Genomic DNA, 18,369 nt, shown 5'->3' with positions numbered 1-18,369 from the left:
CCAAAAGCCCTATAAGCTGAAACTAGATGAATTTTAAGAAACCAGCCTTGTGCCTGATGTATGGGCCACATAAAAAGTTTACGGTGGCTCACGCCTGTAATCCCAGCACTTTGGGAGGCCAAGGCGGGTGGATCACGAGGTCAGAAGATCGAGACCATCCTGGCTAACATGGTGAAACCCTGTCTCTACTAAAAAATACAAAAAAAAATTAGCCACGTGTGGTGGCACGCACCTGTAGTCCCAGCTACTCAGGAGGCTGAGGCAGGAGAATGGCGTGAACCTGGTCGTGCCACTGCACTCCAGCCTGGGCGACAGAGCTAGACTCTGTCTCAAAAAAATAAAATAAAATAAAATAAAAAATAAAGTTTACCAAACCATTTGATGCCATGACCAGAGACAAACTGCAAATCAGGATGAGAAGTTGACCTTTGCACACTATAGACAGCTTTTTTCAAGACATTGGAAAAGACTCCATAGTATAATGAGACTCCTACACTCCTTAAGGTTACCTTTCTAACTTGGCAAGATAATGGAGTAATTGAAATTTCACAATTACTACCTTCTGCTTGTAAGTTGACAGAATCTGACCTAAGAGATCCTTTGGTATACGTTGATTAAATAAGAAAATGTCTGTACTATTGCTAATACTGCATGCCATCCCCGGATAAATTCCTCTTGGAAAGTCAATACCAATATACACAAAGTAAGAAAACAGGCCACATGGTTAAAACAGATCTCACCTAATTCCTTATGATCATTTGATTTATTCAGTGGGCTATTGATGTGGTTTGGCTGTGTCCCTACCCAAATCTCATCTTGAATTGTAGCTCCCATAATTCCCACTTGTTATAGGAGGGACCCGGTGGGGGATAATTGAATCATGGGGGCGGATTCCTCCATGCTGCTCTGGTGGTAGTGAATAAGTCTTAGGAGATCTGATGGTTTTATATGTGGTTTCTCCTTTGGCTTGGCTCTCATTCTCTCTTGCCTACCACCATGTAAGATGTCTCTTGCTCTTCCAGCATGATTGTGAGACCTCCCCGGCCAAGCGGAACTATGAGTCAATTAAACCTCCTTCCTTTATAACTTACCCAGTCTCAAGTACGTCTTTATTAGCAGCATGAGAACAAACTAATACAGTTGCCTTTAAGCCTAGGTTCATGGATCAAAACTATTATGCAAACTGTATTTTCCATTTTAAAACTTTGTATATGTTACTTGTTAAATTTTTGCAGAAGTACAACTTGTAACCATAAAGCTAGCCCATCACTTTGAGATAACAGCAAGACTATGGAACTCACAAAATTGAACTTCATAATGGACTCAAGATAGACTTAGCCCGAGAGTCACTCCTTTCAAACATCCTTTAAAGGTCAACTGTGACTAAAAGGGTTTGACACTTACTCCTAGTTGCCAATTGCTCCCTCCAAAATGGACCAAGACCTGCAACCAGGACAGGCCCATCCCATTATCCAGGGACAGTCAAAACCTAATTACAGAATGATTGATTAGTGAGGTGTTTGCAGAAAGATCTTGATCAAAAGGGAGAAATTGTGAAAGTTCTCAGAATCAAAATGGAGTTAACATGTTAAAAAAACAACAAAAAAATCCTGGCAAGCTGAATTGGGGAAGTTTATGAAGAGAAGATTCACATACTTGTATACCTGATGACAAAAACTATCACAAATCTCTACCAAACTACAACCTTGTGCAAAGACCATTGCAACCTTACTCAAAAATACTTCTGCAAGGACATCTGACCCGCAATTGCCCATGCAACCTCACATTGGGGTCACCTCTATTATTATTGATCTTAGTAGCCAAGAAGAACTAACTCAAACAATTATGTAATCCTTCTCACATCTCCTGTAAAATCTAACCTTCCTGAATATGCATGTAGTTTACTATGGCATGCGTATTCCTACTGTGATGCCCAATTCTCAGATGAACATCATTTTCTTGTAAAGAGCCCTTGTCTGTTTGTTATTTAGGTTGACACATACAAAGGAATTTCTGTAAGGCTGCTTTGAGGATTCAGGGAGATAGTGTGCATAAGGCACTTGGCACAAAATCTGATATAAGTGCTCAATAAGCGTTAGCTTTCCTTAGAAAGGGGCTGCTCAGTCCCTAAGACACTCCCGAGAAAGTATAACCCAATGAAAACCAAATTCCCTGAGACCATCCACACAATGCTGATGAGTTGGAATGTGGGGATGACAGGCTCAGCCCCTTCCTATGTACCCACAGAAAGGAGGAAAATGGCCAAGAAGCCTCTTGGAGGAAGAGAAGTCATCCTGGGATTACCACATGGCCCTGAAATTAGATGTCAGTGAACATACTATCATCAGATCAAATGAATGTATCAAGGGGCCACCTGGGAAGATCAAGGAGGATCCAAAAATCCAACTGCACCCCAGGCCCTCAGTGGGGAAGAGCACACCCCACCCCCAGCACCCAGGGCACAGTGTCTGCCTGGACTATGCTCTTCCTCAGGCCATTCCACCATCACAGAGGTCCCCTGATGCCTAATTATTGCCAAATAATAGGAGACTTTCAAAAAAATGCTATAGCCTTTCCATGAACCAACTGCTCTACACATGTGATTTTGCTTAGTTAGGTACAACTGTGGCTGACCATTTATAATATGAAAATCCACACCCAAAATGCTTCAAAATCTGACATTTCTTGAGCACCAACATGATGTTCGAAAGAAATGCTCATTAGAGAATTTCAGATTTCAAATTTTAGGATTAGGGATGCTGAAACATAAGCATAATGCACACATTCCAAAACCTGAAAAAAATCTAAAAACTAAAATATTTGTGGTCCCAAGCTTTCAGTTACAGAATACACAACTAGCACCATATTAGCTCCATGTTAAATTGAGAAAATAGAGGCTCAGAGTAGAACACTCATCTGGTCAAGGTGACACAGGCAATGTGTGCCTGAGCCAGGATTCCAGGGCCCAGGCCTACAGGCTGGCATCCTCCCTCAGTGCAAGGTAAACACACCCCTCTGGGCAAGCTACTGGTGCATCTGGCCAGCCAGGCTCAGACCTCCGGGGTTGCCACCATTTCCCAGGAGCAGCCTTGTGGGCTTTGGGTCCTGGGCGCTCAAGGGAAGGGGAAACTGAGGCTAAGGTGGGCAGATGCAGCTGTGATCGCAGACCCAGTCCTAAACCCAGCCTCACTGAGCAGGAAGCCCTCATCTAAGATGCTCTTGAGGCACAGGTGGATTTGTTACTTCCCCACTTGGCAGATGAAGGGAGGGGTGGCCAGCCTTCCCAGTGCCTCCTTCCACTTGTCTTCATGGCCTCTAACCCTACAGGGTCCACAGGGAATGGTTGGCAAGGGCTGGGAGGCTTGGCTGGCTGTGGGGAAAGGCAGCATTGTGTGGGAAATACGTGACTCAGAGGCACCAAGGAGACAACTTATCAATGATAGTGCTTTCACTGAAGATAAGTCTGCAAATAACTTCATCCTGTTTCTTTAGATTCTGAAAGCCATTTCCATGAATAACCACATGGTAGGATTCTGCAAGGACAGCATTCAAAAGGTTGAATGTGGAAGACTGGAGGGCTGCCTCTCCTCTGACCTCCCTGTTCCTGGAGATCCTCCCCCAAAACTCAATTTGCAGAGACTCCTGTAAGGAAGGAGCAGTGTCTGACCAACATCTATGTGTCCACTGGGTCAAATCTTCATCTGGTGTCACTGAGGGTCCAGGGGGAGGCAGCTGGGCCTTGAGCACACTCAAGGACCCTCTCCCTACCATCCCTGAACCAACACACTCAGGAAATGCCTTGGTCCTTGCACAGGGCAGGCTCAGAGTACTATTCCTGCCCTGAAATCTGTGGTGCTCCCTCAGGCCCCAGGGGTACAGGCCGTGCACTCAGCCAGGCCCTCCCTGATGTAAGGTGTAAGTAGAGCCACAAGGCTGCCTGAAGACACCATGTCTCATGCCTCAGCTGGGCACCCAGGCCTTGATGCCTCCTTCAGGGCTGCTGAACACTTGGGGTCTCTCCTCCCTGTCTTTCTGTGTGCCTGTGGCAGGCAGGACACCCACAGGGGCAGGGGCAGGGCCAGGACTCGGGTAGGACAGGTGAGGCACCTACGACCCTGCTCAGGGCAATCCATCACAGGAGTCCTGTTTTAGCTGCGATTCCAGAGACCTACAGGTAATTCCTCATCTCCTGCTCTTCCTGATCCAGCAAGGACCACAGGGCACCCACCCTGAGGCTCAGGGAGTGTGTCCTTCCACCACTGTGGCTCCTGCCCTGACCCAAACACCACAGGGGAAACAGGGCAGGTGGGGCTGGCCCCAGGAGTCAGCCGGGGTTCCCGCAGGTCTGCAGCTGCCAAGGGCATTGGCCTCCACCCCTGCCTCCTGGCCCAGGCCCCGCGCATTCCAATCCCTGCTGATGCCTGGGGTGCCCCCAGTCCATGCACCCGAGGAAAGCTTCCCCTGAACCCTGCTTCCTGCTTTCCTGCAGCGTCACAACTTCAAGGCAGGCTGTGGGTGAAGCTGGCCTGCTGACATACTTTCTGAGGCTTTCAAGTATTTTCAAAAATGGGGGCTCACAGTTGAAAGCCTGAACATTTCCCCTAAATATCCAGATTTCTAGCTTTCTTGGGAAATGGGAAATGCAGGCCTCAGTGGATTTGTGTTTCTCTGTGTCAGCTCCTGGCTGGGACCTAGGGAACCATGCTCCTCAGATGAGGAGCTCCCAGGCCTGCCTCACTTCAAGGCCCCACACACTGACTGCTGACATCAGCCGGCTGGGCCTGGCCTGCTCCTCCTGCTCAAGGTGCCAGCCCAGCCCTCGTGGGCACCCACTTGATGGATACTATGCTGTCCTCAGAAAACCCTGGGCCTGGTGGGGGCACTGAGGCTGTGAGAGAGCAGGAAAGGCCAGCTTGGTGCCCTGTGCTGAGCAACCAGACCTGGCCCCACTCAGGGTAAGCATCGGGTGCTCTCCTACCGCTAAGGCCAACAACAGCTGCTTCCAAATCTGATGCTATCAGGCAGCATTCTCAACATCTTCCTTGCTCAGGTGTCCAAAGGGCCCTGGCCAGTCGGACCTGAGCTCAGTGTGCCCGGGAGGGAGCAACTGGGCCTGTGGCCTGCGCCCCTTGGTCAGCCCAACTCGGCCACCCTGAGCAGGACTGAGGGCTGCCCCAAAGCTTCACAATCAGGGTGGTTGCAAATTACATTCTAGGCTGTGTTAGGACTACATATTCTATGTATTGCAAACATTGTTTTTTTTTTGGCGAGGTGGATGGATGAAAAGAGAGGGAGAAGGAGAGACAAAGGAGCATGGACAAACATTCATTGTAAAATCCCAGTGGTGGATAGAGGTGTGTTTGTGTTCATTGTACAATCCTTTCCAGTCACCTACAGGTTTGAAAATTTCAACAATAAAGGGTGGAAGAAAACCAAAGAACTAAAGAAGAAAATTATACTTGGACATAGACAACCGGAAATCATGATACATCCTGGGTGACAAGTGACTGATGAGAGGGACAGACCAAGCCCTTGGGCTGCAGGGAGTCAGAGGGGCTGGTCATCAGGGAAGGCTTCCAGGACGAGGTGCCCTATGAACAGAGCTGTGAAGGACAGGCGGGCTCGGCCCTTCGAGGTGAGGCAAGGCTTGCAGAATGCCTATGCTCCACCTGGTCCCACCTCTGCACAAGGTGCCCAGACAGGGAGCAGCCCCTGGAGGGCCTGGGGGTCCTGCTAAGAGCCTCAGACACCTGCCAGGCTGGAGAGGGAGATGCCTGTCAAAACCCTCCAGCCATGTGTGGGGGATGGCCTCAGGATGGGCCTGGAGCAGTGAGGCCACCAGAGGCCTCTCCCAGGCTGGATAGGAGGCCCAGGACTGAATGGGGGAGTCTGGGCTGTGTGCCTCCCTCCCTGGCCTCCTTTCTGGGCTCCCTGGAGACCTCCTGGCTTCTTGGTGACAGCCTGCTGAGAGGGCTCATTCTGTTGCATTTGAGTTCCAGGCTCCTGCCTTGGCCTTTCCCTCCTGTGACTGTCACCCTCCATGTGGGGCAGCTTTGCACAATTCAGCCAACAGCTGACAGGTCAGGGCTGTGACTGCAGGCCACATGGGCAGAGGCAGAGGGCCGAGCTGGTGGGCAGAAGGCACCTGTCACCTCGACTCAGCTGCCTCCAGGGAGGAGTTACAACTCACATCCCCACCTGGGGTTGACAGGTTGACAGGGCTGCTCAGACGCCACAGCCTGTGCATGTCCAGGGGACATCATCAGAGCACAGCTGTCACACTGGCTGCATGGCTGAGCAGCTTTAAATCAGGAGCAGCAGAGACCCCGAGGGGGAGGGGAGCTCTCTACTCTATCCCCACCCTCAGCTCTGCATCGGGGAGACGCGGTGTCGGGGACAGAGCCCAGGACCAATCGTAGAAGTGTCAGCACAGCTCCTGTTCCTGGGTCCTACCAGCTCCCAGCCCTGTGCCAGTCCCTGCACAGCCCAGTGCCTAGGGACTCACGACAGGCCTGACAGCGTCCTTTCTGTTCATGGGAGGCACCTCTGGAGCTCACTGACATTGGACTATTTGCTCTGGTCGTGTGCCCATGGAGAGCAGAGCTCAGACATGGACCGTGTGTCGGTCCCCACAGCCTACTGCCAGGGCACCCTGCAGTGAGGAACCGGGAAGCCAGAGCCCAGCTGCTGCTCTGGGGCCAGCGGCACCCAGCCTCGTGCTGTCCCCATGGAAGAGAGTCACCCAAGGCTCTCTTCCTCTCCAGCAGCCGTAGTTGCGTAAATGCCGGCCATGCGGAGTCCCAGCGTGTGCAGGTGGAGGTCAGGACAGAAGGGTCATCACAGAGGACCACACAATGTCACCACCCATGCCGGGACCCCAGATGGCAAGAAGTCACCCTTGCCACATTCCAGAGAGTAGGGACAGATGCTGGGATTGATCTTGTGGGACTGAGGTGAGCCAAGGGTGTTTGTGCGGATGCCTTTGTTGGGCTATGGAGGTTTCCTTCTGCTCACAGGGTGCTGTGGGATGTTGACGCCCCCACTTCTTGTTCTTCATCCCCTGAGATAACCGCTTGGTCCCTGTTTCCCGTTTTGTTGATGTGGTAAATTATACAGATATTTCACCTCCTGCACATGCCTGGCCTTCCTGGGAGGAGGCCTGGCTGCTCCTGCCCTGTGGTCTGGGTTAGCTGCTGCTCCATGCCATTTGCTGGTGTTTCCCTGAGAGCTTCTCACACATGTCTTTTCTTGCTTTAGAGTTAAACTTATTGTTGTGAGGTAACAACACACTAATTGTACACAGGTACTCACACCACCACCCCCGCATATTCCCCCCACAGCAATAGACACTCACATTCACACCCATGTGGGCCACACATCCACACCCACTCACCCATGCACACTGCACCGCACACTTAACCCACCCCATACCACACACACCACACCACACACCACACACCCGAAGCACACACACCCACACACCACACACACACATAAATCACAAACACACATACAGCAAAAATACCAAAGACACACCACACATCCCACACACACACCACACACATCACACACGCACCACACACTCTCCACTCCCCCAACACACACCCAGCACACCCCACACACACAACATAAACAGCAAACACATATACATACACCATACACACACAGCCATGGCACACACACCCACCACCCACTGAATGCACACACAAAATATACATACATGCCATTATACCATTTCCTTCCCTACATGCCACACGCACAAGATATCCCCATGTAGACACCCACATGTGACACACACAACACACCCAAACACTCTAGTCCCACTGTACACACACACACCACAGACACACATAAATAGTAAACACACATACTCCACAAACAGCAAACACACACCACACATCCCATACACACACCACACATCCCATACACACACACCACACACACAAGTAGTACACTCCCAACTCCTCCACACAACAAACACACACTAGACACCACGCACCAGGTACCCTTCCCACACACTTCCACAGCACCCCAGCTTATGCCACACACTCTGCGCATACCCCCCACACACCACACACACATGCATATATGCCCCCTACACACACTCACACCCCCACACACATACAACACATACCCTCCTCAGCTCCCACACCACATACACCCACAACACAACACACACAGATGCATCACTCATGCACACCCCACACACACCACACTCACAGCACATATACACACCTCACATACAGATCACACACACGTTTACACAACACACAGACCACATATTACCCTCCCCGCAGACTTCACACACTTCAAGCCTCCCACAGCACAACTTCCCACACATACTATACATAGTGCACCCACACAAATTACATACACACATACCACACACACCAAACACATACACACCACATACACACACCACACTCACACACTCCCCACACACATCCTCCCCCACACATACCAAACAAATGCACACACTCCATACACGCATGCACTAGTGCACACCACCCTTTGGCAACCGCAGGGCCTCCGCAGCTCTCACCTCCTACACACTCAGAGGAAGGCTCCACCGACGTCACTTCAAGACAGGTCTTTGACTTGAGGTGGAACACAGGAGGGGTGGGGCAGGGCAGGGAGAGTGAGCTTCTGGCCACAGGAGCCAGACCCCCAGCCCCTCACCTCCACTCACTCACAGCATCAACAGTGCTTCTCAGGGCCTTGAAGCCATCCTCCACTGCAAACACATGGTCCGGACCGCCTGCCATTGCTGTTATCTACAGAGAGCAGAGCTGGTTTGGACCCCCAGCCCAGGGGTGAGCATGCAGCAGATCCCCAGCCCAGGGGAGAGCGTCCTGCCCCCATGCTTTGGAGGCAGCAGAATACCAGGCTCTGAGGGCCACAGCCTTCTCCAGCCAGCAGCCCACTCTCAGGGAGTGGGGAGCTCTTCCACCCTCCCCTCTGGTTTAGTAGGATTTATATGACATGCTGTCATTTCTGCAGTAGTCATAGGGTGGCCCAACTCACTTGAGGCAGATTAGATGACCCTTCTTGGGGTGGCCCTAGGAAAGCTGTCTGGGACACCCTTCCATACTCTAACCCTAACCTGACCACAAGGCTCTATATTGGTGCCTGGTTAACCTGTTTGGAATTACTGGGTCTTTCCTATAATCAGCCACACCCAGGGTATAAATGGTGGCCCCCAGGCTCCGAGCCCTTTCAGCTTAAGGGAAAGAAGGCATTGAGTATTAATTACCAAAATACATGGAGCAAAATGCTGATAAATACGAACTGAACTCACTTCTTTGAGAGTGTCCAAAGATGGATGTTTCATCATTGTTCCATCAGTCATAGCAATAATCATGCTGGAAACCTTGTCATCTGCAGGAGAAGCAAGGAGTGGCCTGCTCAGCAAAGGCCCCAGAAGTGACCTCCAAAAGCTCCTGTATTGGGAGAAAAGCTGAGTGTTGGGAGAGAAGCTGAGGCAGGGCTTGCATGTCTGCTAGACTTGCTGGCTCCTTGCTTCTAGCACTTCCGTTATCTCAAGCAGCTATATGTTTCTCATTCACTTGATACACTGTTTCCTTTCAACCCCCACATCCTCACCACCTGTTTTTTGTTTGAGCAGCAATAAACAGCATGGGCTCCCAGAGCTCAGGGCCTTTGCAGCCTCCACACTTGTGATGGCCCACTGGTCCCACTTTCTCTCTCAAACTGTCTTTTTCTCATTCCTTTGACTCCACCAGACTTCATCACTCCCACGATCTGGTGTTGGGTCTGATTAGCCCAACACTCCAGGACCCCTGCGGGCTGCTGGGCCCACAGCACTGATCACTCCAGGGCATGTCCAGGTGCCCCCATCTCATCCTCCAGGGGAGAGGCTGCCAAGAGCCACGCACCTGCTACACAGAGGCCCCTAGAGTGAGGGAGGTCTCAGCCCAGCACCCATTTTACAAAGGAGGAGCTGAGATGGGCAGGCCCCTTCTCACCAGGCTGCCTGAACCCTCACCCACTAGCAGCCTGCACCACCTCTGCCTGAGGGCAGCTCCAGCCAGGACTCCACAAGCACAAGCCTGTCCCATGGGTAGGGGGAGGAGCAGCTGGGCTCTCCTGTGGGCAGAGCCTGCAGGCAGCCCTGCCGGCATCTCTGGGCCCAGGAGTACAGGATTCCAGGTAAGTGGTACCTGGGCAGGGGACCCCACAGCCACCTCAGTGCCTTTCCCCACCAACCATGCCTTTTCCTGACAAGAGTTGCAGGCACACAGTGGGGAGGGGGTCGGCGGCTGTGGACAGCCTTCTGCATCATCTGAGACACAGTCAGGGGATGCAAGTCACTCAGAGGGGAAACGAGGAAGGGAGGAGGAAGACTAAGGTGTGTGCAAGGGGGCAAACCCCTTGGCTCTTCTCTTTTCCTTTTCACACAGCCCAGCTGGAGGGCAAGTACCTCAGGGTTATGAGCACCAGAACTGCACACGCAGGATCCCACACAGTTCTCAGAACTCCATGGGGCGGGGGGCTTACTATGCTCATTGCACCAGGGAGGGAGCTGGACCTCAGAACAGGTGAGCAACTTGCTCCAAGAGGCAGGGCAGGTGTGGCCTTGCAGAGTCTGCACACAGAGCTCTCTGAGGCTCACGCCCAGCTCTGTTCCCCCTACAGGACCACCAGGGGGACAGCAGGTGCTTAAACCTGGAGTTGAAATTTTCCATCTGCTGAATTGCCTGCAAGAAAATGAAGAAATATTGAGCCTGGACAGTGAAATGTTCCCACTGATGCTCTAAGACCTTGTCAACTAGAATCGATTCTTGGAGCTCAAGGGGTGTATACATTTCTAAACCCTGCCTGCATGAAAATGTGTCCTTCAGGCACCATTTTCTGAAGTTTGTCGAGACCCTCTTTTATTTTCTTCCTGAAAAAACTCCAAAAAAGTGGTTGACGTGGAAAGACGTGGACTGCTAAAAATTACCTCTCAAGCTCTCTGGGAGCCACTGTTCACTGTGCAAGGCCTCGTGGATGGAGGAGGGGGCCAAGCAAGGGCTCTGTCCTGCTCATTCCTTACTGTGACGTTGACCATAGATTACAGGCCTTCTGATCTCATCCTAGTTCCAGAGAATGTAGGCCTGGGGAATCTCACCAGGGCCCCACTTAGACCATCTCTGGTGACAGTGGGAGCTTCCCATGGATGAGCAACTGTGAGTCAGGAACTGCAGTGGGGCCGATATTCCTAACCCTAACCCTAACCCTGAACCGGGGATGGGCAACTGAGAGTCAGTCACTGACAATGGGGTTGACATTCCTAACTCTAACTCTAACTCTAACTCTAACTCTAACTCTAACTCTAACACTCTAACTCTAACTCTAACACTCTAACTCTATCTCTAACTCTAACTCTAACTCTAACTCTAATCCAAACTCTAACCCAAGAAGGACTCTCTTGTGTTGGGCACTCCGTCCTTTAACAGGTAGGGCTGCATTTGGGAAAAGTCATCCTGCTAAGCCCCCAGCCCTGCACCCAGACCTCACAGCCCCAGACCCCTGACCCTGACTCAGTTTCTTCCTCTCTCTTTACCCTGGTACAGGAAATACCAAATCTGCTTAATTAGACTGCCTGGCCTCCTTGACTTCCTGTGCCCTTGAAACAAAAAGACCAAAAGCTGGAGAGGCAGCCCTGACGGCTGTGCATGCAGGGGCTGAACACTGATCTGCAGACTGGCTGGGGGATGTGGCCTGTCAGCTGCTGTTAAAGCAGACAGAATGGGCTGGGGCAGCCAGGACTGGCTCTGGTGGCAGGACTGGGACAGGCTGGGGACTTAGGGTCAGGCTAATCCAATGTGACAGGCTGAGCCTGCACAGCAAGGCTGAGCAGAGCATGGACCCTGAAGGCTGGCTTCCCACTGCGGGCAGACAGTCCCTGCTATGGCCGGAGCTCTAAGAGCCCTGCCTGCCCAGCTCAGGAGGGGATAAGGCCAGACCCATCCATACCCAGAAGAGGCCATGCCCTGGCCTTCCTCTGGCCATGCCCAAACCCCACTCCCCTTCTGGATCACCTGCCACAGTCCTCCCCAATAGACTTGCTTTTTACCACCTCACACCAACTCCAGTCTCTCTGCCAAACCCACAGTGCAGGACACACAGATCCAAGCCTCCCCCTAGCTCAAGATGTGGCAGCCCACTTTGTATCCCCTCGAAGCTGCAAGTGGGGTCCAGGCCCCCATCCAGTCCTCAGTATCCTCACCTCTCTCCTGCACTTCACCTCCTCTGGGCCCAGTTCTGGGCATGTGCATTGGAAGTGCCCTCATCTCCCGCCAAACAGGAACTCTGCAGTGCACCCTGCTAGGTCTGGGCACCTCTCTAGGCCACCTCAAGCCACCTGAGCTTGCTCCTCCTACCTCCCTCCCTCCAGTTTCCCAGCCTGGCCTGGAGCTCAGAACCCCACACAGGGACTCCCCTGTCCGGGCCTGCCAGCATCCCTGCACTAAAGCCCCATGACTCTCACCACTGGCTCTGACCCTGTCTCCCTCCTTCACTGGCCAGGGCAGGAGGAACAGGCACAGAGCAGCAGCCAGCACAGGTGTGTGTTCACAGGACACACACTCCCACCCCGCCAGCCCCTGCACCCCAGGAATCTTCACAGCCACCTCCCAGGGAAGGAGGCAGGGTAGAGGGAGGGCAGGGGAGTGTGAACGGGGAGGCTGAGAAATTCTGGAGCACAGGGGCCTGCAGGTAACCTTGCAGCCATGGGTAGGAGTATGCAGGGGATCCGGGGCTAAGGTCAGGGTGGGTACTGTGAGTTGCCCTGACCGGCCTGCCCCGTGTGCTGTCAGGCTCCCAACCAAGGTCTCTGGGAGCCCTTCAGCTCCCTGGAGCTCCCTATGGCTCAGCTCATCAGGCCTCCCTTTGGGGCTCAAAGCAGCACTCACTTGTCTGAGGTGAGTGGCAAGACAGTGTCGCCATCTGTGGAGTAGGTTACGAAGGACATCTGCATATTTGAGCTGAGAAGGAATCAAGTGCTGGTGAAAAGCCGGAGGCACCAGCTCAGAAGCCAGGGTGAGTGATGCCAGTTCCCCACCTCCCACCCCAACTCTGTTATGAATTCCCTGTTGTGATTAACAGGAAGGTTGACATGGTGACTTTGTGACCTGCAGCTCTTCCCAGTGTCCTGCATGTTGACAACTCCAGGGGGAGGCACAGGACCTTTGGAGGGGCTACAAGAGGAAGCCTCCATTTCCCTTACAACAGCCCTCATAGTGTCCCTTAAAACCCCCAGACCCTGCCATTTGTTTACTGGAAGAGTTAGCCCAGGTGACCTAGGTGAGGACATTGCTGTGGGTGAGGAGGTCAAGGACTGGGAGGCCAGAGTGTTGGCAGTGACAGGTCATTTGTGTGACACTGAAGTCCCCCAGGGGGTAGCAGATCTGGAAGGAGACGGAAACTGCGGTGTTGCCAGAGTCTTTGTGAATGAGGGACATTCCGGTTCTCTACTGCTGTGCACCAGACCACCTTCATTTAGGGACACAGAACAGGCCCATTTTATTATGCTCACAGGTTCTGAGGATCAGGCACTCGGGGCAGAGTGGGAAGGGCTCCTCGTGTCTGGGGCCCCAGATGGGAAGGCTTGAGCAGCCCGACATGACTTGAAGGATTGGGCACTGGAATTATCTGGAGGCTGCTCCACTCACAAGTGTGGCTCCTGGGCAGGAGGGCTCAAAAGCTGGGCTCAGCTGGGACTGCGAATGGAGACCCTGCATGTAGCCTCCCCGTGTGACCTGGGCTTCCTCCCAGCATGGCAGCTTCAGGATGCTTGGGCTTTTACAGGTGGCCCAGAGTTCTGAGTGAGTATTTTCAGTGAGCAAGGCAGAAATTGTAGACTTTTATGATATCACCTTGGAAGTCACACAGTGTCACTTCCACTGTACTCTATTGGTCCAAGCAGTCACAGCTGCCAAGAGTCAATGGGAGGGAACACAGGCCCTCTCTCTAGGGCAGAAGTGTGGATGAGTTCACATCCCAGTGTCAAAACTACTGTATGACAAATGCTTTGAATGGCAGAGACGTTACAGTGTGTGGAAAAACGTGGGTACTGATGATGAGATTCAAGTTGGACTCAGAAAAGTTAGACTGTGATAGTTAGAAATACCTTAATTTTATTTTCTTCATTTTTGTATGCAGAAGTGATATATGATTAAAAATTCTTCTTCAATAAGTCTAAAATAGATCTTTCAATGTATTTAACACAAAAATTACAAGTGATAGCCAGGAAGGGTAACTCATGCCTGTAATCTCTGCACTTTGGGAAGCTGAGGCCAGCAGATGACTTGAGGTCAGGATTTTGAGAGCTGCCTGGCCAGCATGGTGAAACCCCATCTCTACTAAAAATACAAAAATTAGCCAGGTGTGGTGGTGCACGTCTGTAATCCCAACTACACGGGAGGCTGAGGCAGAAGAATCACTTGAATCTGTGAGGCGGAGGTTGTAGATTGCAAGATTGCGCCATTGCATTCCAGCCTGAGTGAGACTCTTCCTCCAAAAAAAAAAAAAATTACAAGTGATAAAAAGCACTGGGTTAGTGGACTTTGGGGGGTTTCTCTCTTGCTTTGGAGTGGTGTTTAAAACAATGGATTATTTTAAATAAGTGGTATTTTAGAATGGGTAGAGTTGGTGTAATTCCTCTGAAAGCATATTAGGTTTTCCTGCTTCACATCCTTCGTGACCCTTGGTAGTGCCATATTTTATTTTTTTTGATTTTTAATTATGTTTTGACATCTAATCAATAGACAAAAGTATTGTCTTAATTTGCAGTTTCCTAATTACTAAACAGTTGTTCATCTGTTCTCATGATTTTGGGTCATTCCTGTTCCCTCCTTTGTGAAGTGCCTACTCATGCCTGTGTGTCCATTCTCTGATTTGGGTGTTTATCTTTTGCATATTGATTCATTCATATTCTTTAAATTCTGAATACTAATCCTTTATCAATTGTTGCAAATATCTTCTTCTATGGTGTGGCTTGTTTTTTCACTCTATTTGTTGTCTCTTAGTAAAGCAAAAGTTGTTCATTTTAATCCAGTTGTTTGTCATTTCTTTTTCTTTTGTTTTTTTGTTGTTGGTGGTGATGGTGGTGGTACAGGTGGTTTTTGTTTGTTTGTTTGCTTTGTTTTGTTTTGACACAGAGTCTCTCTCTGTTGCCCAGGCTGGAGTGCAGTGGTGTGATCTCGGCTCACTGCAATCTCTGCCTCCCAGGTTCAAGCAATTCTCTGCCTCAGCCTCCCAAGTAGCTGGAATTACAGGCAACCCCCACCACGTCCAGCTAATTTTTGTATTTTTAGTAGAGATGAGGTTTCACCATCTTGGCCAGGCTTGTATTGAACTCCTGACCTCATGATCAACCCGCCTCAGCCTCCCAAAGTGTTGTCATTTTCTTAAACTTTAAGATTTGCTCTGTTTTATATCTTAAGAATTTCTTCCCTGTTAGAGGTGAAATACATTTTATTTTACAAATTTTAAAGATTTGCCTTTCACATTGAAGTCTTGATTCTACCTAGAATTAATTTATAAATGTGATTTGTGCCAGATATTTGATTTCATTTTTTGCCATGAAGCTAACAAATTGTCCCAGCTCCATTTGTGGAAAATTCCATCTTTTCCCCATTGATCTCGTCACTACTTGTGTTTCAAGTTCCATATAGATTTGAATCTGTTTTTATTTATTTATTTATTTTGAGATGGAGTCTTTCTCTGTTGCCCAGGCTGTGTAGTGCAGTGGCACCATCTCAACTCACTGCAACCTCTGCCTCCCAGGTTCAAGCGATTATAATGCCTCAGTCTCCCGAGTGGCTGGGATTACAGGCACTAGGATGTGCAGCGTTCCTTGGGAACCTGGGATGGATACGTGGGAGAATGATATATACACATGAGAAATATAGTTTATGCTTTTCAGATGATTAAATTGGGAGAGGGAAGGGGGTAACCAGAAGATAACCTAGACTCATCTGACACATACACAAAGTTCTTCACATACACACTGCACCTGGCTAATTTTTGTATTTTTAGTACAGACTAGGTTTCACCACGTTGGCCAGGCTGCCAATCTCTATCTATTGGCTTATATTGATAGCATCCATACCACATTATCTTAATGACTATATGGAGGAAGACTGTATTACTGTCCATCATTGTCCCTTTCCATTTAAGGGAAGGGCTGCGCTCCCTGCCATGTTTGTGGCAGGTTTTGATTGACCAGTGGAATGTTAACAGAAGTAATGTGTGCCACTTCTGGACAGAAAATGTTTAAGAGTCTAGGTATGACTTAGGTGGCCCCGACAGCCTGGTGCCTGAGCAACTAGGATGTATGGCGTTCCCTTGGGAACCTGGAATGGATACGTGGGAGAATGATATATACACATGAGAAATATAGTTTGTGCTTTTCAGATGATTAAATGGGGAGAGGGAAGGGGGTAACCGGAAGATAACCTAGACTCATCTGACACATATACAAAGTTCTACAGCAAGTCTTCGCACAATAAGGTCAATCATCCACTTTTTTTTCTTCTGATTATTGTTGGCTATTTGCTCTTTGACATAAATTTTAGAATCAGCTCATCGAGTCTCCTCTCTCCCAAAAACTTCTTAATGCTTGATTACAATAACATTAAATGTACGGATTCATTTGGAAGAAACAGGTCTGCAGTGAGAGTTGTCCTATCAGTGAATATGACACATGGCATATGTCTGTTTATACAGGTCTTTTCTAGTGCCTTTCAGATGAATTCCCCTATGAAGATTTTGACCTCATTGGTCCAGTGCCTTCCCAAAATACACTACCTTTTACTACTATTGTAAATGATAATTTAAAAGTTTTTAATCTGTGTATCATATACAGAAATGTACTTACATGTTTATATATTGACCCACCTCACTAAACTCTCTTCTATGAATTTATCTGTAGATTCATTTTGATTTCTTGTAAAATATAATTTTTTTAAAAAAAAGAATAAGAATTGTGCTGACTAGTTCTCCAATCCAATGTTAACTAGTGATGGAGGCACTCTTGATTTTACAGAGAATGTTTCTAACATCACAATTAACAATGATATTCATTGAAGGCTTTTGGTAGAAATTCTTTATCAGGTTAGAAAGTTTCTCTACTAATCTTGGTTTGCTACAAGTCACAAACAAGTGTTTTATCTAAATGCTTCTTCTGGTATTTTGTGATGAAGGTGTATTTCTGTCCAGTAATCTAAATTTAGTATGTTTAGATACATTAATGCATGCAAAACCAATTTTAAAATGCTATAAATAAACCTAACTTGGCCATGATATTTTAAAACATGCTAGAGTTTAGTCATAATTTAGAACTTTTTGTTTATCTATGATCATGAGAGAGATGGGTCCATACTTTCCGATTTCTGTGCTGTCCTTATCTGTTTTTGGTATTAGGTCATAGGAGACTCATAAAATGCACCTGGAGGTTTGCTCTTTCTCCTAGGAAGGACTTTGAACATGATAAGTATAATCTGCTCTTTGAATATCTGGTATGATATCATCCTTGCGTTTTCTTTTGAGAAGACTTTAAAATGATATAATTTAATAGTTTCTGGATGTTATGAATTCTGTCTCCCCCAAAATGGGTATGTTGAAGCCCTCACTGGTGATGTGACTGAATTATTAGGACACAGGGGCTTTAAGGAGGTAATTAAGGTTAAATGAGGTCATAAGATTAAGCCCTTAATCAACTAGGACTGATGTCCTTACAAGAAGAGAGACACCAGAGTTTTCTCTTCAAGGATGCACAGAACAAAGGCCATGTGAAAACTCCATGAGAAGGTCTCTGCAAGCCAAGAAGAGGAGTCTCATCAGAGACCAATCCTGGTGGCACCTTGATCACAGACTTTCAGCCTCCAGGACTGGTTGCAAATAAATTTTTACTGTTTAAGCCCCCCAGCCTGTGGTATTTTCTTATGACACCCAGAGCAGACTAACATTTATTTATTTATTTTTTATTATTATTTTTGAGACGGAGACTCACTTTGTCGCCCAGGTTGGAGTGTAGTGGCGTGATGTTGGCTCACTGCAACCTCTGCTTCCCAGGCTCAAGAGATTCTCCTGCCTCAGCCTCGAGAGTAGCTGAGATTACAGGGACGCGCCACCAGGCTCAGTTAATTTTTGTATTTTTAGTAGAGACAGGGTTTCACCGTGTTGCCCAGGCTGGTCTTGAACTCCTGACCTCAAGTGATCAGCCCACCTTGGATCCCAAAGTGCTGGGATTACAGCCATGAGCCACCATGCCTGGCCCTAATACTTACTTAGTGTTTCTGTTTCTGTCAATTCATATGACATATTTTTCTAGGAATTTGAACATTAATTAGCATGCCTTGT

At 49.1% G+C, this 18,369-nt stretch overlaps 1 protein-coding gene across 1 annotated transcript in view; it reads right to left on the bottom strand.

Annotated features, from left to right (window-relative positions):
• Window positions 1-18,369, bottom strand: part of LOC100969124 (anthrax toxin receptor-like) — a 748,177-nt gene that overhangs the window by 26,106 nt on the left and 703,702 nt on the right. Inside the window, 1 exon segment of the mRNA XM_057298862.1 lies at window positions 3,419-3,533. Within this exon segment, the coding sequence (XP_057154845.1) occupies window positions 3,419-3,533 (115 nt within the window).

The sequence above is a fragment of the Pan paniscus genome, chromosome 8 (assembly GCF_029289425.2).
Source record: "Pan paniscus chromosome 8, NHGRI_mPanPan1-v2.0_pri, whole genome shotgun sequence".
NCBI classification, from domain to species: Eukaryota; Metazoa; Chordata; class Mammalia; order Primates; family Hominidae; genus Pan; species Pan paniscus.
Note: the sequence above shows the minus strand (reverse complement) of the source record. Positions and strands in the feature narration are given on the sequence as shown.